This window comes from Malaclemys terrapin, chromosome 1 (assembly GCF_027887155.1).
Source record: "Malaclemys terrapin pileata isolate rMalTer1 chromosome 1, rMalTer1.hap1, whole genome shotgun sequence".
NCBI classification, from domain to species: domain Eukaryota; kingdom Metazoa; phylum Chordata; order Testudines; family Emydidae; genus Malaclemys; species Malaclemys terrapin.
In genome coordinates, this window is record NC_071505.1 from 242549530 (window position 1) to 242571443 (window position 21914).

The 21914-nt window shown below is 45.3% G+C and overlaps 1 protein-coding gene across 2 annotated transcripts in view; it reads right to left on the reverse strand.

The window, feature by feature from the left end:
• The window catches only part of TMEM255B (transmembrane protein 255B), a 125579-nt gene that overhangs the window by 11116 nt on the left and 92549 nt on the right, over positions 1-21914 (reverse strand). Inside the window, exons 6-8 of one of the 2 annotated variants that reach the window (XM_054010955.1) lie at positions 17707-17792; positions 13399-13558; positions 5869-6012 (exon numbers count right to left, since the gene is read on the reverse strand). In XM_054010955.1, the coding sequence (XP_053866930.1) occupies positions 5869-6012; positions 13399-13558; positions 17707-17792 (390 nt within the window). Of the gene's footprint in view, positions 1-5868; positions 6016-13398; positions 13559-17706; positions 17793-21914 lie in introns of both variants that reach the window. The other variant, XM_054010945.1, reaches the window with a different exon arrangement.

Genomic DNA, 21914 nt, shown 5'->3' on the forward strand with positions numbered 1-21914 from the left:
GTCAGCTGGGCGATGTTTTAAATGTAATGAGCTGGGGCATGTGAAGGCCAGCTGCCCCAAGAACCCCAACAGACTGCAGTTCATTACGCTGGAGTCACACCCAAGGTCCTCAGGCCCAGATGCCTCCCAGGTACCTTCAGAGCGAAGGGAAGCTGTGAGTGTGGGCGGGAAGAAGGTTATCGCTTGGAGGGACACAGGACCACAAGTGTCAGCTATCCACCAATCCTTAGTGGACCCCAAATTCATCAACCCAGAAGCCTCGGTGACAATTCAACCCTTCATATCAAACTCTTTAAACTTGCCTACAGCCAAGTTGCCTGTTCCGTACAAGGGCTGGTCAGGAATGTGGACTTTTGCAGTCTATGATAATTATCCCATTCCCATCCTGCTGGGCGGAAGACTTGGCCAACCATGTGAAGCTAGCCAAGAGGGTGGGAATGGTCACCAGCAGCCAGGCTAAGCAAGCTTTCACACCTATCCCTGTTCCTGAGCCTTCCACCAGGGCCCTGTCTGTGTTACCAAAGACCCAGACAGAAGTGGTGGAACTGGATCCCCTGCCAACGACTGCAACAGCCGTAGTGGATCCAGTCCCAGAGACCCAGCCAAGGCCAGTCCCAGAACCAGAACTGGCGAAGCAACCAGCACCAGAACCATTGCCAGCACTGAGTCCAGCACTTGCCACCCCGTCTACAACTCCAATGCCAGAGGGCACCAGCGAGCCTGACCTGGCAGAAGCAGCAGATAACCCTACCCAAGAGGCTCAGCCAGAGCCTGAAATACCACATAGTGCACCAGCGGAGAGCGGTTCACGGTCAACGGAAACAACTCCATCACCTGCCTCGCTTCCAGAGGGACCAAGCCCCAGTCCACAGTCCAAGGAGGAACTGATGTCTCCAGCATCAAGGGAACAGTTCTAGGCTGAGCAGGAAGCAGATGACAGCCTTCAGAAAGCTTGGGCGGCGGCACAGAGCACCCCACCGCCTCTCAACTCTTCTAACCAATCCCGGTTTGTTGTAGAACAAGGACTTTTATACAAGGAGACTCTTTCTGGTGGACACCAGGAAGACTGGCACCCTCAAAGACAGTTGGTAGTTCCAGCTAAATACCGGGTAAAGCTCTTGAGCTTAGCCCATGATCATCCTAGTGGCCATTCTGGGGTGAACAAAACCAAAGCCCGTTTGGGGAAGTCCTTCCACTGGGAGGGAATGGGCAAGGACGTTTCTAATTATATCCAGTCTTGTGAGGTGTGCCAAAGAATTGGAAAACCCCAAGACCAGGTCAAAGCCCCTCTCCAGCCACTCCCCATAATTGAGGTTCCATTTCGGCAAGTAGCTGTGGATATTCTGGGTCCTTTCCCAAAGAAGACACCCAGAGGAAAGGAGTACATACTGACTTTCATGGATTTTGCTACCCGATGGCCGGAAGTAGTAGCTCTAAGCAACACCAGAGCTAAAAGTGTGTGCCAGGCACTAACAGACATTTTTGCCAGGGTAGGTTGGCCCTCCGACATCCTTACAGATTCGGGAACTAATTTCCTGGCAGGGACCATGAAAAACCTATGGGAAGCTCATGGGGTGAACCACTTGGTGGCCATCCCTTACCACCATCAAACAAATGGCCTGGTGCAGAAGTTTAATGGAACTTTGGGGGCCATGATATGTAAATTCGTAAATGAGCACTCCAATGATTGGGACTTAGTGTTGCAGCAGTTGCTTTTTGCCTACAGAGCTGTACCACATCCCAGTTTAGGGTTTTCACCATTTGAACTTGTGTATGGCCGTGAGGTTATGGGCCATTACAGTTGGTGAAGCAGCAATAGGAGGGTTCTATGCCTTCTCCAGGAACTAACATTCTGGACTTTGTAAGCAACCTATGAAACACCCTCCGAGACTCTTTAGCCCTTGCTAGAGAAAACCTAAAAGAGGCTCAGGAAGAGTATGATAAACATTCCAGAGAACGGTCCTTCAAAGTAGGAGACCAAGTCATGGTCTTAAAGGCGCTGCAGGCCCATAAAATGGAAGCGTCGTGGGAAGGGCCATTCACGGTCCAAGAGCGCCTGGGAGCTGTTAACTCTCTCATCGCATCCCCCACCTCAAATATAAAGCCTAAGGTATACCATGTTAATTCTCTAAAGCCCTTTTATTCCAGAGAATTAAAGGTTTTCCAGTTTACAGCCCAGGGAATAGATGACGCGGAGTGGCCTGAAGGTGTCTACTACGAAGGGAAAAGTGATGGTGGTGTGGAAGAGGTGAACCTCTCCACGACCCTGGGATGTATGCAGTGACAGCAGATCAAGGAGCTGTGCACTAGCTTCGCACCGATATTCTCAGCCACCCCAGGATGGACTGAACGGGCATACCACTCCATTGACACAGGTAATGCTCACCCAATTAGAACCCCACCATACCTGGTATCTCCTCATGTCAGAACTGCTATAGAACGGGAGATCCAGGACATGCTACAGATGGATGTAATCTGCCCCTCTAATGGTGCATGGGCATCTCCAGTGGTTCTAGTTCCCAAACCAGATGGGGAAATACGCTTTTGTGTGGACTACCATAAGCTAAATGCTGTAACTCATCCCGACAACTATACAATGCCAGGCACAGATGAGCTATTGGAGAAACTGGGATGTGCCCAGTTCATCTCTACCTTAGACTTAACCAACGGGTACTGGTAAGTACCGCTAGATGAACCCGCCAAGGAAAGGTCAGCCTTCATCACCCATGCAGAGATGTATGAATTTAATGTGCTTCCTTTCGAGCTGTGAAATGCACCTGCCATCTTCCAGAGACTTGTAGATGGTCTCCTAGCAGGATTGGGAGAATCTGCAGTTGCCTACCTTGATGATGTGGCCATTTTTTCTGATTCATGGGCAGAACACCTGGAAAAAGTCTTCAAGCGCATAAGGCAGGCAGGACTAACTGTTAAGGCTAAAAAGTGTCAAATAGGCCTAAACAGAGTGACTTACCTTGGACACCAGGTGGGTCAAGGAACTATAAACCCCCTACAGGCCAAAGTGGATGCTATCCAAAAGTGGCCTGTCCCAAAGTCAAAGAAACAGGTCCAATCCTTCTTAGGCTTGGCCGGATATTATAGGTGATTTGTACCACACTACAGCCAAATCGCCGCCCCCTGACAGACCTAACCAAAAAGAAACAGCCAAATGCAGTTCAGTGGACTGATGAGTGTCAGAAGGCCTTTAACCAACTTAAGGCGACACTCATATCTGACCCTGTGCTAAGGGCCCCAGACTTTGACAAACTGTTCCTATTAACCATAGATGCGTCCGAGTGTGGTGTAGGAGCAGTTTTAATGCAGAAAGGACCGGATCAAGAATTCCATCCTGTCGTGTTTCTCAGCAAGAAACTGTCTGAGAGGGAAAGCCACTGGTCAATCAGCGAAAGGGAATGCTACGCCATTGTGTATGCGCTGGAAAAGCTACGCCCATATGTTTGGGGATGGCGTTTCCAACTACAAACCGACCATTCTGCGCTAAAGTGGCTTCATACCACCAAGGGAAATAACAAAAAACTTCTTTGGTGAAGTTTAGCTCTCCAAGATTTTGAAATACAACACATTTCAGGAGCTTCTAACAAATTGGCTGATGCACTCTCCCGTGAAAGTTTCCAGAATCAACTGGTTAAAAATTGTTCTTGGAATGTGGGACATATTGTTAGTTTTTATATAATCAGTAGTATGTCTAAAGGTGCATGTGTCTTATTAATTCTGTTTTCTCCTAGAGCTCCAGGAAGAAATCACAGCCAGTGTGGAACCGGCTGTCCAACACGATCTGTGATTTGGGGGGGCGTGTCATAACTATAAAGGGAAGGGTAACAACCCTCCTGTGTACAATACTTTAAAAACTCCTCCAGGCCAGAGACACCAAAATCCTTTTACTTGTAAAGGGTTAAGAAGCTCAGGTAACCTGGCTGACACCTGATCCACAGGACCAATACGGGGACAAGATACTTTCAAATCTTGGCGGGGGGAAGGTTTTTGTTTGTGCTCTTTGTTTTGGGGGTTGTTCACTCTTGGGACTAAGAAGGACCGGACATCAATCCATGCTCTCCAAATTTTTCTGAACAAGTCTCTCATATTTCAAACTTGTAAGTAACAGCCAGGCAAGGCGTGTTAGTTTTATCTTTGTTTTCTCAACTTGTAAATGTTCCTTTTGCTAAAGGGTTTACCTCTGTTTGCTGTAACATTGAACCTAAGGCTAGAGGGGGTTCCTCTGGGCTCTTTGAATCTGATTACCCTGTAAAGTTATTTTCCATCCTGATTTTACAGAGATGATTTTTACCTTTTCTTTAATTAAAATTCTTTTAAGAACCTAATTGATTTTTGCATTGTTTTAAGATCCAAGGATTTTGGATCCGTGTTCACCAGGACTAATTGGTGAGGGTATACTCTTAAGCCTTTCCTTTCACCCAGGAAAAGGGGTGTAAGGACTGGGGGGGGGGGGAATTAGTCTCAAATCTGCCCAGGAAAGTGGGGGGGTTAGAGACTTGGGAAATATTTGGGGAAAGGCAGAGTTCCAAGTGACTCTTGCCTAAGATTTGGAACACACTTGGTGGTGGCAGCTTACTGATAACCTAAGCTGGTAAATAAGCTTAGAGGGCGTTCATGCGGGTCCCCACCTCTGTACGGAAGGAACCTTGACAAGACTCTTGAGCCGCACTGCTTGGAAAGCACCCACACATGGAATACCCAGCTGCAGCTACATGAAGAAGAAAGAATGGTCACCTAACTCATAAATGTTGCTCTTCGCAATGCGAGGCAGATGTCTATTCTATGACCTGCCCTCCATCTCCTCTGCATCGGAGGCTGTACTCCTGACACTGTGGGGTGAAGGAACTGAGGGGGCCAGGGTAGTGCCACCCTTATACGGCCTGGGGAGGGGCTGTGGCTGCAGGGGGCGAGTCCGGCCACTACAGACACTGCTATGCAAAGTTCTCCAGCTCTGGTGGCTGGGGTGTGCACACACCTGTACACGGAGTACATGTCTGCATCACATCTCAAAGAACAACAGTTACAATAAGGTGACCATTTTTTGTGTGTGTGTGTGGAGCCAGAGTAGCAGCGGAAAGATGGGGGAGCAGATTAGATTTCTTTGGCTAATTTTGCTAGTCCAGTCGCCAAAGTGAATTCCTCACTCCATGCTTGTTCAAAATTCAAATTATTCTCAGGCAATTGCCATTTTAGGATTCAGTTTGTTTCAGTCAATATAGAGGCTTAGTGACCACGAGAACCGTGCTTCAAAGTTAATACCCCATATATAGAGCAATGGCCCTTCATGCTGCTATTGATGCTGTTATTAACCCAGGCTGTTCCCTATGTATGGGGGAAAACTAATGCTTTCACCTTATCATCCTTCCTTAAAACCTACCTCTGCTGCCATGCTTACAAATCGCTGCCATCTGGCACTGAGTAGGCAAGAGGTGGGAAGTTTTGCTTTTCTGCTAAACCAGTCTCATCCTCCCAGACTTCCCCACCCTCTGTTTTGTCTACCTACTGTGTCCTGTCTGCTCTAAAGTTAGTTTTCCAGGGCAAGGATTGTCTTTGTTTATACAGCACCTAATACCGTGAGACTCTGATCCTTGATTGGGGTTCCTAAGCACTACCAAGGAACAAATAATGATCAGTGAAGAAACCTGTGGGAGAAGATCTAAAAACAGTATCTGGACTGACCTTTTCTGTAAAAATAGAGGAGAGTCTGTGTTTTAGGCAACAAATTCATCTTCCCCTCCACCTCCAACTCCCCCAAAACCCCACAGCAGACAAGATTTAGCAGTGTAGGAGTTATACCACAGAGAAGCATCTGGCTTTCAAGAGGATTAACAAGAAAAATATCATTTTGTACTCTACCTGAAGAGGTAAAGGATAGGATGAATATGCAGGAAGAGCTGCTGCAGATGGACAAAAACCGGCATATGTCAGGATCTGCTGGGCTGGATTGTACAAGATCTGAGGAGGCGGGGCAGAACTAAAGGCAATTTGGGATAGCGGTGCCTGCTGAACACAAAAGACAACAACATGTTAGCAAAATAAAACCATGGATTAGGAAAAAGGAAAACTATTTTGACTACATCAAACTGACTGATCAGATCACTTGACAATGTTTGATTTCTCTATTTTCTTATTTCCCCAGCATAAAAAATACACACACTGTAAAAGTCATTTTCCCCTTCATACTAATAAAAATGTTATTTTCTACTTTGATTGTACCAACCGTCCAAGAATCTCAAACATTAATACATGAACCCTCACAATACCACTGTATCCTCTAGAGAAGTAAGTTGGGAAACCAAGGAACTTTGAAATTAAAGCCTCCTCCCTGCCCCCACACATACTTTTACTTTACTCTCTAGAAATAGGGTGTTCTGGGGGGTTTTTGGTCTGAAGTGACACAGCTGCTTTCTTTTTCACCTTAAGAAATGTCCAGCGCTTCCTCAGGCCTTGCTGACGATGCAGTGGATAGGACTCCAGCCCAAGAAGCACCAAGCCTAGAACCCATGAAGCGTGTGGGGGGCAGCCTTGACCTCTTCCCCCAAAAGCACCCCTAACCCCACAATTTTCATAGAATCATAGAATATCAGGGTTGGAAGGGACCTCAGGAGGTCATCTAGTCCAACCCCCTGCTCAAAGCAGGACCAATTCCCAACTAAATCATCCCAGACAGGGCTTTGTCAAGCCGGGCCTTAAAAACCTCCAAGGAAGGAGACTCCACCACCTCCCTAGGTAACGTATTCCAGTGCTTCACCACCCTCCTAGTGAAATAGTGTTTCTTAATATCCAACCTGGACCTCCCCCACTGCAACTTGAGACCATTGCTCCTTGTTCTGTCATCTGCCACCACTGAGAACAGCTGAGCTCCATCCTCTTTGGAACCCCCCTTCAGGTAGTTGAAGGCTGCTATCAAATCCCCCCTCATTCTTCTCTTCTGGAGACTAAACAATCCCAGTTCCCTCAGCCTCTCCTCATAAGTCATGTGCTCCAGACCCTTAATCATTTTTGTTGCCCTCCGCCGGACTCTTTCCAATTTTTCCACATCCTTCTTGTAGTGTGGGGCCCAAAACTGGAAACAGTACTCCAGATGAGGCCTCACCAATGTCGAATAAAGGGGAACGATCACGTTCCTCGATCTGCTGGCAATGCCCCTACTTATACAGCCCAAAATGCCGTTAGCCTTCTTGGCAACAAGAGCACACTGTTGACTCATATCCAGCTTCTCGTCCACTGTGACCCCTAGGTCCTTTTTCCTAATCCATGGTTGCATTTTGCTAACATGTTGTTGTCTTTTGTGTTCAGCAGGCACCTCTATCCCAAATTGCCACTCCTCCAGGCACATAATATCCCTACTTCTTGCCATCACTGAGCAAGCATGCTGCTGCACTCACTCTGCAGTAGCAGAAATGAACTGATGCTATAAAGCTTTTTCCCCTCTTGCTCTTGAGACACGTGCAGTGGCACATACCCTTTCTAGCATTTGCTATTCCAGGCCTGGCCTCCCACCACCTTTGTTCCACCAGGAAAGACACTGTTGCAGCACTCCTTACTCCAGAACCCCTTTGTTGTCTCCCTACCCTCATGGGCCTGATCCAATGAGTAGCCAGAGTTTTTCTGGAGGTTCTTTTAAGATTAACCTGGCAAATCATCACATCTTGCAAAGGTGACATATGGGTCAGGATTCAGCTGCTGCTTTACTAATAGTTTCTGTACATGTAAAATGGGTGGGCAAACTACAGCCCATGGGCTGGATCCGGCCCCTCAGGGTTTTGGAGCTGGCCTGTGAGATTGCCACCCAAGTGGCGTCGCGGGCCCCGTGCTGCTCCCAGAAACGGCCAGCACCACGTCCATGGGAAGGGGGGGGGGCAGAGGACTCCGTGCGCTGCCCTTGCCTGTGGGTACCTCCCCTGCAGCTCCCATTGGCCAGGAATGGGGAACCACGGCCAAAGGGAGCTTCGGGGGAGGTACCCACAGGTAATGCGCCGTGCCCTCTGCCCCCCCCCCCCCCCCCCCGGGGCCACAGGGACGTGGTGCCAGCCGCTTCCCGGAGCGGCGCAGGGCCAGGGCAAGTAGAGAGCCTGTCTTAGCCTCACTGCCACCCTGGAGCTGCTCCAGGTAAGTGGCGCCGGGCTGGAACCCGGACCCTGAACCCCTTCTGTACCCCGCACCCCAACCTCCTGCCTGCACCACAACACCCTGCCCTACCCTGCACCCCTCCTGCACCCTGAGCCCCCTCCCGCACTCTGCACCCCTCCGTGCACCACTGCCCTGAGCCCCCTCCCACACTCTGCACCCGGAACCCCTTGCCCTGAGCCCCTTCCTGCACACCTCAACCACTCCCACACCCCATACTCCCTCCCGCAACCCAACCCCCTGCCCCAGCCCTACACTGATGGCCCTGCATTCAATTTCCCCACCCAGATGTGGCCCTTAGGCCAAAAGTTTGCCCACCCCTGATGTAAAACAATCCCCCGCGGCACCCAGCACACTTAGTGTCTGATTTGTATTGTCTGGCCACGTAGGCCCCAATCCTGCAGAGCAACTTGAAGGATTGGGGGCTGTTGTTGCAAGCCCTGGGGGACAGCATCCATGTCTTCCAGGTTCATAGCTAGTTAATGAGGGGTAGGGAAGCTTCACAAAATGTAAGTGGAAGCAGTCCGGAGTCCTCCCTAGGAAAATGTTGAAATACCAGGTGCAACACTCTGCCATTCAAAAGGTTATAAGGCAACCCTTTTCCCATCTCCATTCCTCTCGGCCACAATCTAGCCATTCATGCTGCCCCTTCTTAAAACTCCATTCTGTCTGTGAGGCCTAAGTGAGGAAACGTCTACAAGTTCACATCCATGCTGAACTGGGAAGGTGGCACCTACAAACATTTCCACGATGATGGGGCTGAAGGCTTCCTTTGGCTTTTGTGTAACACCAAGGACCATGTCAGTGCTTAACACACAACATGGGACATAAGAAGAAAGATTTTCAATCAAATGTTGGATCGATACATAATTATATAGAAATAATAAAAATACATAAATGTAATTACAGTAATAACTTTACTGGGTGTTTCTACGGAAGGGGCTGACTCCGAGCTTATTGCATGGAGGTAGCCATGTCCCTGTGAAATCACTTTACTGAAATCGCAAGGATCGTCCTCCCATTGGTTTCAACAGAAAAAACAGTGGACTAAGCCCTATTCTAGGTGAATTTCAACATGTAGCTAAGCTGTCTGGGGGTGCTTTTTTCTAATTAACCTGAGTTTTATAGACATCTAATACAAACGTGTAAATTAAGACAGAACTGCTAATGCTTCTGGCCCAGATCCTAAATACCTTTGTGGAGTTGGGCCTCTCTTCCTCCATGGCTGGAGAAAGGAAAGTGTGGAACAAAGAGACATCCCCTACTCCAGAGAAATAGTGAGAACAAGCTAATGAGAGTAAGGCCTTTCAAGCTGAAGAAGTACTTGAGTCACTCATGCCAGAATGTGGCTCAGCCCTGAATCAGAATGAAGCATGAAATGTAGGCTGAGACTTATCGATCCGGTGATATAAACCAAGACAGACACATTTTTTCAACAGCAACATGAAACACAGGTATTCTATTGGTATTCATTGCAGTTAGCCAACTTCTTACTTGTTACATGCTACATATGTTGGTCCTTCTCACCACAATCTCTGTGAAAACTTTTAAAACCACTCTGCCAGAAACTCATGCACCAGAAGCAACTATGTTCCAGTTTTTGGAAGACAAAATAATATTTTCTGTGCAGGAAAATCTGATGGGTTTCAAAGCAATTGCACATTGTTTTTCAGCTCATTCTCACACCACCATAGCTATAACTGGTAGCTATAACTCCCCTAAGCTACACATGATTTTTACTAGCTGTCTCTTTTAGATTTCATCCTTAAAGAAATGCCCTCAGGAACTGTAAAGGACAATTTCTATATAAACCTTCACAATGCCTGTGGTATTTCTGAGAAGATTACATCATGAAAAAACAGATGATTACGATTCTCTCACCCCAATTTTTTTTTTTTTTTTAAAATCAACCCCATGCCCTTTTGCATGCCTTTCCTTGCCGAACTTTGTGTTTTCTGAGGCCCCAGTATCCTAACAGCTGTTTATTGATACACAGCTACTGAAATAAAGTAGCAAATCAGTAAACCAGATAGTGTAGGTTGCCCAAAAGGAGACTGGAAAATTATTTGCTGTAGTGAATAACAGGAGTTCTATTATTGATTTTTATAACGTTTGACACTATTGTGGGGTTTCTCTGTTTAACACATGCTTGTGGTGATTTACACAGATTTAGTCGGAAGCAGATAAAGTGCTCACTCCCACCCCTTGACTCCTGCTGCGGAGGAAACTTAAGCAGCTCTCTGATTTCCTCAGCTTTGTCAGGAGCTGAACAAACTTGCCCCACACGGAGATGATGTTGCATGACTGCTGCTGTAGTTTCATTCCATTGCTTTTTGCTGCTTGGATGCTTGCTTGGCCTGAGTGCCCAAATCTGTAAATGCAAGCTCAGCCTTTCCAGCATATTGTGATGTGTGAGGGTATGAAACTTGGTCACAATTATTCTGTTTCTTGTAGGAACATTTCAAAAGCTTTGCACCCCTCATGAACAGTGATAGTAAATCAATGCTTGCAGAGGGATGAGTTTCACCCCAGAGAGTATTTCTGGAGCAAAAGACCAGTCCAAGGTCTATGCAACACCTAAATTCCCCTTTAAGCCTTAGCTTAAGTAAAAGTGGGATTTATGTGTTGTATAAGCCTTGTGTTGGCCCTCTGCACAGGGGTGGATTTCACTATTATCACCTAATTCTCAGAGGAGCATTCACAACTCCTATTGGTTTTGGTAAAGCTTAATTTAATTAAATTACCTTTTAACCTGCCTTATAAGGTTTATAAGCCGCCTTCCCATTACTTATCTGCATCTGTACATTGTGCTTCTGCCCACAGCAGCCCTGCTAGCCTGGAGAAATGTGTTGTTAAAATTAAATGTATCTTTATAGCATTTAGTAATGCAGCCATTGTCCTTCAGAGCACCCATAGCAGATGTTCCAGAAACAAATCGGAGATTTCCAGTGCTGGGTAGAAGACTGAGGTGATGTCTCAGTCTCCAAAAAAATGGAAATTTAATTCTTGATGTAGCAGTGGTGCTCACAAATTGATCAAGTGAGGGCTTCAGAAGAGAAAAAGACTTCACAACAATCTGGCACTAGCCACACCACCACCCAATGGGAAGTACTGAAAAGGCTTCCTCCTTTCACCTCTTTGCCTTAGCTAATGTATCCCAAGGAGCAGAAGCTGACAAGAGCTGAAATGGGTAGTAGTCAAACCTGACACACACACAGCAGGACATTTAAAATGGATCCAATGTGTTGATCACTATGTTTCAGATAAATCTTGACCATGGCAGGAGACTGGCCTGAACAAAGCTACTGGCCCAGGGACCCAGGAAAAGCAATATCTCAATCATTTCCAAAGTAAGAGGGAAGAGTAGAGACAAAAAAGGGGAAGACCAGGAGAAGAATGAAGCAAAAGGGCTGTGTCAGTATTAGTTAAAATTGACTCTGTAATTCTCCCCTCTGCTCAGGAATCTCCTGATTCTTCTCCTTCCTGTTCTACCCGCTCATTTTTACATGTGCCCTTTCCCCATGTGCGTCTATGGAACATGAGTAACACTGGAAAGCAGCTTGTTCTCCCTTCAGCAAAGGAGGCACAGGCTGTTCATTACTAGATGGCTGTGTTTCATTACCGGCACTGTGGGAACACTCTTCATACCACTTCCCCTTGAGTCACCAAGTCCCCCTCACACCTCAGAGTAAACGATACTCTGCTGCATGTTTGAACATTGCTCATGCAAAATGGCTGAGTGTGGTTGTTTGCTGAATGTAGGAGGGCAATTGTGTACTGGTGTACCTTGTGCAGCCTCTTAACGATTTTTTTTTTCAAATAACTCACATGGCCCTGCTATAATAAAATGTTTCTAAAAGCCCTGAATCATGACACAGAGTTAGTTACTGATGGCTTGTTTTCCTGTGTGTGTTTTGCTGAGGAAGCACACTGGGGTGGTTGTGCCGGAATAGGAGGAATATATTTTATAAGCAGTGGTCCCCAAACTGTGGAGCGTGCCCCCCTAGGGTGGTGTGGAGGAACATTCGGGGGCAGGGAGGCATGCAGCTCCTCCCCCAACCTCGTTTAGCCCCCAATCCCGCTCGACCTTCAGGCCCACTCCGCCCCCAGACCAGCTCCGCCCCCAGCCAGCTCTACCGCTAGCCCTAGCTCCTCCTCCATCCCCAGTTCCACACAAAATAGCTTACACTCCCCATCACGCAGCAAAGGCAAACATCACATCACTGTTTCAACCTGCCCTTTAGGCAGGGGCCTCTGTAGCTACAGGTGGACCAGCACTGTCTGAATCAGTCCTGGCCCCTACTGAGCCACAGAAGATGCACACCAGGAATTAATGTGGCGACAAACAACATTAACTTGTGCATGGTCTTTTGCAGCTAAATGAAGGCAGCTTTGCTGGACGCAACGCTCCCTGGTCTCTCCACCCTCCTCTTGCTTTTGGCAAGTGATACCCCGAAGACCTATGAATATTGTAAAGTAAACACTGCTGTGGTGGTGGCGGCTCCTGAGGGGAAGGGAGGAAGCATGTCTTTTCCATCTGTGCTGTTTCCCTAGCCCCGTGTAATCACAGTAACCTGGGTTTGAGCCGCTCCCCATTGCAGAACAGCCAGGAACATACAGCCATGTATTTTGGAATCATTTTATCCACACTTAATCACAGCCACCTCTTCAGCACAGCGCAGCAGCTATTGTCCTCACACACCACCACTGCACAGCGGGTTAGGGCAGGCTGAGGCAGGGAAGAAGAATGACATCTCTTATGGAAACCAAAAAGGGGATTTAGGTTAGCAGAATGTAATAGTTCACACCAGAACCTGGCTGATACCCCAGAGTTAATCCCTGCTCTTTGGAAGACAATCACACAATCTTTAATATTCACAAGTGGCTAGGACCTCAGTTTCATATATCTATTCAATTGGCACCACCTGCACCAAACTGGCACCTTCTAGCACCATGCGGGGCCAATGGTTCAATGCAGACTTTGAAAAAAGAGGCCACTTACTGAACTACCCACATGACTTGCTACAGATGCCAGCTTCTTACATACACATGTGTATTAACTAGGCCTGATGCTACTTAGCTATAACACCTGGCCAGAGCACAGTCCAAGAACTCAAGGCTCATGCAGGAAACATTTTGTGAGCACTTGCTGTGTATGGTTCTGCTGTCTATTTTTTTAACACATTAGGTAACAGGATAATTAGCAACATACAGAAATCACCACTGATGAAAAGCTGCAGGACTTGCAAGTCTTACCATGTCTTTAAAGGCTCCAAGTACGGCTGCCGTGACTATCCCAAGAAACAATCCAACGATGTTCAGGACTGTGGAGGCCCACAGCAGCCGGTACAAGTGAACCACATCCTGACAGCTGTTCACTCCAAGAAACTCGTAGTAGCTGGTTGACTGTTCTGAACTGCAATGGGATAGAAATGGTGTCACTACTACATCAGTGATTTACAGAGCACCAGCCCAGCTAAATCCTAAAATGTTTAATTTTTTCTCAGGCAAAATAGCTGAAGCAAGAGCAAGTAGCCCAGCCCTGTCTGAATGAGGAAATCGTACACAAACATTCCCACAGGAGCCAACATTGCTCAGCTAACCCCCTGGGAGCTCTGGTATAGATTCTCTGCAGCATGACCTGTTTTTTTAATCACTATGTCAAATTAAACTGGCTTAACAAAAAATAAAGCTACCAATGGCCATGCTAGGGGAGCCCCCAGTGCTACCCCTCATTCAGCTGACAAGCATTAGCACATGTGGGGATTTTTTGGTACAATTTTCTAGCATAGCTATGGCACTAATAGATGATGCTACATTTCTAATTTGCAAGCACTCTTAGTAATGTGTTTGAGAGCAGCTACCAGCTAAAACATGCCTAGCACAGCTTCCTCCTTAGTTCACCTGTAAGCATTGCTTCGAAGATCCTTGTCGAATGTGCATGTTGCTTAAGAAGTGAATCCAAGAACAGGGAAGGGAGATTTTACTAACTGGCTATATTTGCATAGTGTCTGTGGTTTCAAACTGACAGAGGCAACACAATTCAGGACCTAATGGATATCAAAAAGATGTTTCTTCAAATTGCAGATTGTGCTATCTAGAAATAATATTTTACATTCATACATAGCAACTACTATTACAAACCAGGCAAATTATGAACCCAAGCTTTGTTTGCTGCAGAGTCTGTGCACTGTGTGGTATTTGGAGAAACCAAATACCATGTTTTGAAACACCCTGCTATTCTATTTGCAAACACAAGGCAAACACAACTGCCGAGTAGTAACACTTTCCCACCCACCCACTTCCATACCAGCTATCTCAGCTGGAGAGAGTTTCTGCCTGCTTGCTCTAGGGATATGTGTGCTACCTCCGAAGCCCTTCCCTTCACCATGGGGACATTTTGATGAAAGGCAGAGAAGAGTGTCCTGTGAAATGTTTGCTCTGAGTTCCAGTGAGGCTCATGGAGTGCAACTGGGGATGCTGGGTAGGGAAAATGCTAAGGAGAAAGGGAAGGCATGGAGAAACCTAAAGTGCTCCTGTGCAGAGCCAGGCCAGCTCTGAGTATTTATATAAATATCAAACCTGTTGCTGCAGTGCACAGTTGCGGCAGCACACCACCTGTTGCTGGGGTCAGCTACATCCCATCGTAGACATCGATCACCATAGCAGATAAAGCCAATGGTCCCCTTAGCACTGGTCACATTCACAAAGGTACTTAGGTGCTCTGCTGCCTAATGGCATCCTTAATTGTTATTGATAAATCTAAATATTTAATTGATTCTATGAAGAAGAACAGCTCCAACAGGAGAGACTGAGAGACCCGCCCCAGAATATCCAGCACCCCAGCGGTCAGAGCACTCACCTGTGCGGTGACAGACCTGTGTTCAAGCACCTGCTTGAGAGCAAGGATTCGACCTGAGATCTTCCACCTCCCAGGTGAGTTTCTGAACCACCAGCTTACTGGGCATTCTGGGACACACACCCCTCTGCACCCCCACAGACTGGCTTTTGTGCAAAGCCCTAGCCCACAGGGATGGCTTTGCACATGCCTGCTGGCAGAAATGTAGGTGCTTTGGGGACTTCAGGATGAGATGGCAAGCTGAGCCATGGCTTTGAGAACATCCATGATGCCTAAATGTTGAATGCAAGTGCCTAAGCACCTTTGTGAATCTAGCTCTTCACCTCTCTGTGCCTGTTTTCCCTTGAACCCTGTACAATCTGCAGACAAAACAGCTAAAGCCTTTAGGGCAGAGATGGTCTCTCTGTCTGTTTGTTCATTGATTAGCCCAGTGGGGCCTTGATCTTGGTTGGGGTCTCTCCAATATCACAATATAAATAGATAATAAAATCATCTCCTGTCTTGGGTGATGACCAGTACTAGGTGCTTCACAGGGAGGTGCAAGAAGGTCCATAATGTACAGGCTCCATGGGCTGCCTACAGGGGAGTTTCTTCCAAGCCTCTATCAGTTAGTGGTTCATGCCCAGAAGCAAAAGGGTTAACTTTCAATCCCTTATATTTTTCACTCTATCCCATAACTGTGGATGTTCTATTTATCCATGTAAGGATCAATTCTGTGTTGTATCCTGCTAACCTCTTGGAGTCAATGTTACCTTGCAGCAGTGAGATTCACCATTAATTATGTCTTGTTAAGAAAATATTCCCAGTTTCAATATATCACCTTTGAATTCAGGTGGATTTCCCTTTGTTCTTATACTATAAAAAGGGTGAATAGGACAGTCTAATTTACCTTTGCTATGCCATGCATTATTTTGTGCACCTCTATTGTTACCCTCTTATTTCTCACCTCTTTAACCAGGCCAAACCGCTTCCTGAAAACCTTAAGAGTGAGGTTAAATAAAACATACACACACTAGGATGAGTGAATAAATTGCTTTCACTAAAATTACAAAAGGACAGATAGCACTAACCTGATCAGTAGCAGACATACCATGGCAGTTCGATTTAGCATCTCATAGGCAAGGAAAGAAAAGCATTCATCCAGACTTTGACATTGTCAAATTGGTTCTATAAATCTGAACCCCAGAAACTCATCCACTGCTCTAGCATTCTGGGGAAACTCTTATCTCCCTCTAGTCCCAAACTTCACTTTAATCCTTCAGGGAAGTAAAGCTTAACAAAATGTGATATTATTGTTGTTGGTTTTTTTTTTTTGTTTTTTTTTTTTGGGGGGGGGGGGGAGTTTGCAAAAGCAAAACATATTTGTCCGTTTCTCTGCCAGTTTCATTGAAAACCTTCTCCCAAACTTGTATGACTTTTGGAATTCCCGTATGTGGCAACCTAGGTTTGAGGAGGGCTGGGTCATTCAGGGTTGCAGGCATGGGTAAAAACAAAAAATGAGAGCTCTGATGTGAACTTGGGGGAGGTTCAGGAGGTCAATATAGGGTGTGTGACACTAAAATGTGAAATAGCACTTTCCAGCTGGTACACAAAAAGCACAAGAGCCAGCATCTCCCCCTTCCCTACCAGCCCCACCCCAGGAGATTTTCCTGAGAGTTTCCTGCTCTTTACACAACATGATGCTGCTTGCAATGGTACTGACGTACATGTGTGCAATAAGGAAGGCACTGGGAAGGGATTTCAGGCTGGAAATAAATCTCATGGGTTTATTTTGTTTGGCAATACTGTTATTTGCCAGCTAGGGGAGGCCACATCAGCCTGCTGCACCACCACTCTGAGCCCATCTTGGGCTAGCCTCTGTCCAAGGGCTGATGTAGTCACCTACTGTTACTTGACTAGCATATTCATGCACTTCCACGGTTATATCTTCTCAGCCTGTATTTTGGTAAGATTGACTTAAAATGGAAATCTTTTGGAAATATGATCAACATTCTCCTTTATACCGTACCTATCCTCATGGCCATTGAATAAAATCCCTTGAGCACATAAATGCTTGTGAAAACGCCAAGGCCCTGTCTATGATGTACAGTTTTGACATGGAAATGATATTTCCATTAATTTTGCTTCCCAGAGATCAGTGAACAAATGATCACATGAAATCCATTTTGAAAATTGTAATACTAGCTCACCAAAGAGTCTTTACAAGGTTGTGCTTTATTTATTTATTTTGGTGGCCACATAACAAAATCCTACAGACAATTTTTAAAGAAAACCCACTGAAATAATAAGAGCACTGAGGGGCAAACCATGTCCCCTTCTCCACTGTGAGCAGGGCCCCCAGAGATAGTTTATCCTACATGTCCATGGGGAAGGGAGAACAGGATCAGGGGAATGCACACTCCTGTGCAGTACAGACCTCACCATAGGGACCTACTCTGTGGCTGAATGCAGGGGGGCTATTTGTATTATGTGAAGGGTGCTGCAGGCAATGTGGGTGCTATTGCAGCTTTTTGGCCATGCACTGGCTCTGCAGTTTGGGGCGGGGAGTATTCATGTGCCTTCTCACAGGGTTATCATCAGTGCACAGCCTGCTAGCCAGCTGTGTGCTGATTCCCAGGATACTGGCCTAAATGCAAAGGGTCTGTTCTCTAGAATACACATACTGTACAAATAAACATACACATTCTGATAGAGCATGTACTTACTTTTCACAATTGTACAGGTCACAGCAATAGCATGTATTGCTCTTTACTCTCAGCTGGCACTTGCTGCTTAAGGTGTAACACGTTACCTGGGAATAAGAGAAGGGATTGTTCTATAGTCTAAGTACTGTAGCTACAGCCTGGCCACCATTTTACAAGTCATCCCACTGACCGCATAGAAGCAACACATTTGGTTTACTCTCACTGGTACAAAAATGATCTTTCACCCAAAGGAGAGGAAGCAGGCAAAGAGGCCACAGTGACACTACAGCATCATACAATAACTGACAGGTATCCAAACATTCCTTTTGGATTGGAAACTGGAGAGTAACTGTACAAACCACCTCCTGCCATAGTGTCTTCAGCATTCAAACACAATACATACAACCCCAGAAAAGGTTCTTGCATTTTTTGTTTAAAGCACCATAAAAATACTGAAAATATTTCCCCTCAGATGTTATAAGGCTTTGCTGTCATGAACTGGTTGGATCAAATCTGTTCACCTTTTTTTATAATCTAAACATGATATCATGGGCCTGATTCTCATTTATCCTAAGGCCCCTTTCTGCAGCCAGAGATGCGAATAATAATATTCTCTAGTGAATTATATTAAGTCTTTCTGTCTACCTGTTAGAACCTCCTGTATCTCCTGAACAGGGCCGACTCCAGCTTTTTTGCAGCCCCAAACGGCAATGGGAAAAAAAAGAAAAGATAAAGCATTTCATTCTTCAGCGGCAATTCGGCAGCAGGTCCTTCGCTCCGAGAGCCGAATTACCGCCGAAGACCTGGACGTGCCTCCCCTTTCCATTGGCCACCCCAAGCACCTGCTTCGTTTGCTGGTGCCTGGAGCCGGCCCTGCTCCTGAAGGTCTCACTCCTTCTCCCTTCAGCTTTTATTACACCAGAATAAAAAAATGTAGAACAAAAAACAAAATATAATAGGAAAAAAGTCTAAGCAATTAAGCAAATGAGTACCATTTCCAGCAAGCTCTGGAATACAGAAATGAAAAGGTTGCTTTGTGAGACTATTGACTCTAGAGAACAGACATATAAATGCAGACATATGCAAGTCACACTCTATTCAGACAAGAGATCATTTTAATGACCCTTACAATGTAATATGCATACATCATTTCTATTTGACATAGCAGGTTAATTGTAATATTTTATAGGCAAGTTTATTTTTGAGGTCTTTAACTTTATTAATAGAGTTTCAAAATATTGGAACTGCTAATGGTATGGAAAATACAGTATTGTTACCTTTTTTCTTAAGTATGCTGTGACCATTCAGAAAGGTTCTGTTTGTACTATGAAAAGAGCATTTACTAGTGAATGGAGCCTTTCTCCTCATGAAAGAGATGGTAGCAACAGGCTTAGGAATAAATTGCTGCCTTTGAAAAGCACTTATCAGATGACCTCTGTCACCCATGCCCATCCAATAATGTATTATTCCAAGAGAGAATATGGTGACTCTGGAAGACGTGAACAGCTCAAAGAAAAAAAAACAACAGAGAAGACGGGGGGCCACACAAAGACTAAGGAGTTAACAAAGGAAGTCAGTGACAGAAACAGACAGAATTTGATGTTTTCGCCTCACAGTAAATGCAAGAATATCTCATAGACTCATAGACTTTAAGGTCAGAAGGGACCATTATGATCATCTAGTCTGACCTCCTGCACAATGCAGGCCACAGAATCTCACCCACCCACTCCTGTAGCAAACCCCTAACCTATGTCTGAGCTATTTAAGTCCTCAAATCGTGGTTTAAATAAAGACCTCAAGGTGCAGCGAATCCTCCAGCAAGTGACCCGTGCCCCACGCTGCAGAGGAAGGCAAAACACCTCCAGGGCCTCTGCCAATCTGCCCTGGAGGAAAATTCCTTCCCAACCCCAAATATGTCGATCAGTTAAACCCTGAGCATGTGGGCAAGACTCACCACCCAGCACCCAGGAAAGAATTCTCTGTAGTAACTCAGATCCCACCCCATCTAACATCCCGTTACAGACCATTGGGCATATTTACCTGCTAATAATCAAAGATCAATTAATTGCCAAAATTAGGCTATCGCATCATACCATCCCCTCCATAAACTTATCAAGCTTAGTCTTGAAGCCAGATATGTCTTTTGCCCCCACTACTCCCCTTGGAAGGCTGTTCCAGAACTTCACTCCTCTAATGGTTAGAAACCTTCATCTAATTTCAAGTCTAAACTTTCAAATGTCCAGTTTATATCCATTTGTTCTTGTGTCCACATTGGTACTAAGCTTAAATAATTCCTCTCCCTCCCTGATATTTATCCCTCTGATATATTTATAAAGAGCAATCATATCTCCCGTCAGCCTTCTTTTGGTTAGGCTAAACAAGCCAAGCTCTTTGAGTCTCCTTTCATAAGACAGGTTTTCCATTCCTCGGATCATCATAGTAGCTTTTCTCTGTAACTGTTCCAGTTTGAATTCATCCTACTTAAACATGGGAGACCAGAACTGCACACAATATTCCAGATGAGGTCTCACCAGTGCCTTGTATAACGGTAGTAACACCTCCTTATCTTTACTGGAAATACCTCGCCTGATGCATCCCAAGACCGCATTAGCTTTTTTAACGCCCATATCTCATTGGCGACTCATAGTCATCCTGTGATCAATCAATACTCCGAGGTCCTTCTCTTCCTCTGTTACTTCCAATTGATGTGTCCCCAATTTATAACCAAAATTCTTGTTATTAATCCCTAAATGCATGACCTTGCACTTTTCACTATTAAATTTCATCCTATTACTATTACTTCAGTTTACAAGATCATCCAGATCTTCCTGCATGATATCCCGGTCTTCTCTGTATTAGCAATACCTCCCAGCTTTGTGTCATCCGCAAACTTTATTAGCACATTCCCACTTTTTGTGCCCAGGTCAGTAATAAAAAGATTAAATAAGATTGGTCTCAAAACTGATCCCTGAGGAACTCCACTAGTAACCTCCTTCCAGCCTGACAGTTCACCTTTCAGTATGACCTGTTGTAGTCTCCCCTTTAACCAGTTCCTTATCTACCTTTCAGTTTTCATATTGATCCCCATCTTTTCCAATTTAGCTAATAATTCCCCATGTGGAACTGTATCAAATGCCTTACTGAAATCGAGGTAAATTAGATCCACTGCGTTTCTTTTGTATAAAAAAATCTGTTACCTTCTCAAAGAAGGAGATCAGGTTGGTTTGGCACGATCTACCTTTTGTAAAACCATGTTGTATTTTGTCCCAATTACCATTGACCTCAATGTCCTTAACTACTTTCTCCTTCAAATTTTTTTCCAAGACATTGCATACTACAGATGTCAAACTGACAGGCCTATAGTTACTTGGATCACTTTTTTTTCCTTTCTTAAAAATAGGAACCATGTTAGCAATTCTCCAGTTGTACGGTACAACCCCTGAGTTTACTGATTCATTAAAAATTCTTGCTAATGGGCTTGCAGTTTCATGTGCCAGTTCCTTTAATATTCTTGGATGAAGATTATCTGGGCCCCCCGATTTAGTCCCATTAAGCTGTTCGAGTTTGGCTTCTACCTCGGATGTGGTAATATCTACCTCCATATCCTCATTCCCATTTATCTTCCTACTATTATCCCTAAGCTCCTCATTAGCCTCATTAAAGTCTGAGGCAAAGTATTTGTTTAGATATTGGGCCATGGCTAGATTATCCTTAACCTCCACTCCATCCTCAGTGTTTAGCGATCCCACTTCTTTCTTTGTTTTCTTCTTATTTATATGGCTATAGAACCTTTTACTATTGGTTTTAATTCCCTTTGCAAGGTCCAATTCTACATGGCTTTTGGCCTTTCTCACTTTATCCCTACATGTTCTGACCTCAATAAGGTAGCTTTCCTTGCTAATCCCTCCCATTTTCCACTCCTTGTAGGTTTTCTGCTTTTTCTTAATCACCTCTCTGAGATGCTTGCTCATCCAGCTTGGTCTACAACTCCTGCCTATGAATTTTTTCCCCTTTCTTGGGATGCAGGCCTCTGATAGTTTCTGCAACTTTGACTTGAAGTAATTCCAGGCCTCGTCCACCTTTAGATCCACAAGTTCTTCAGTCCAATCCACTTCCCTAACTAATTTCCTTAATTCTTTAAAGTTAGCCCTTTTAAAATAAAAAACCCTAGTCCCAGATCTATTTTTGTTTATCCTTCCATTTAGTTTGAACTGGATTAGCTCATGATC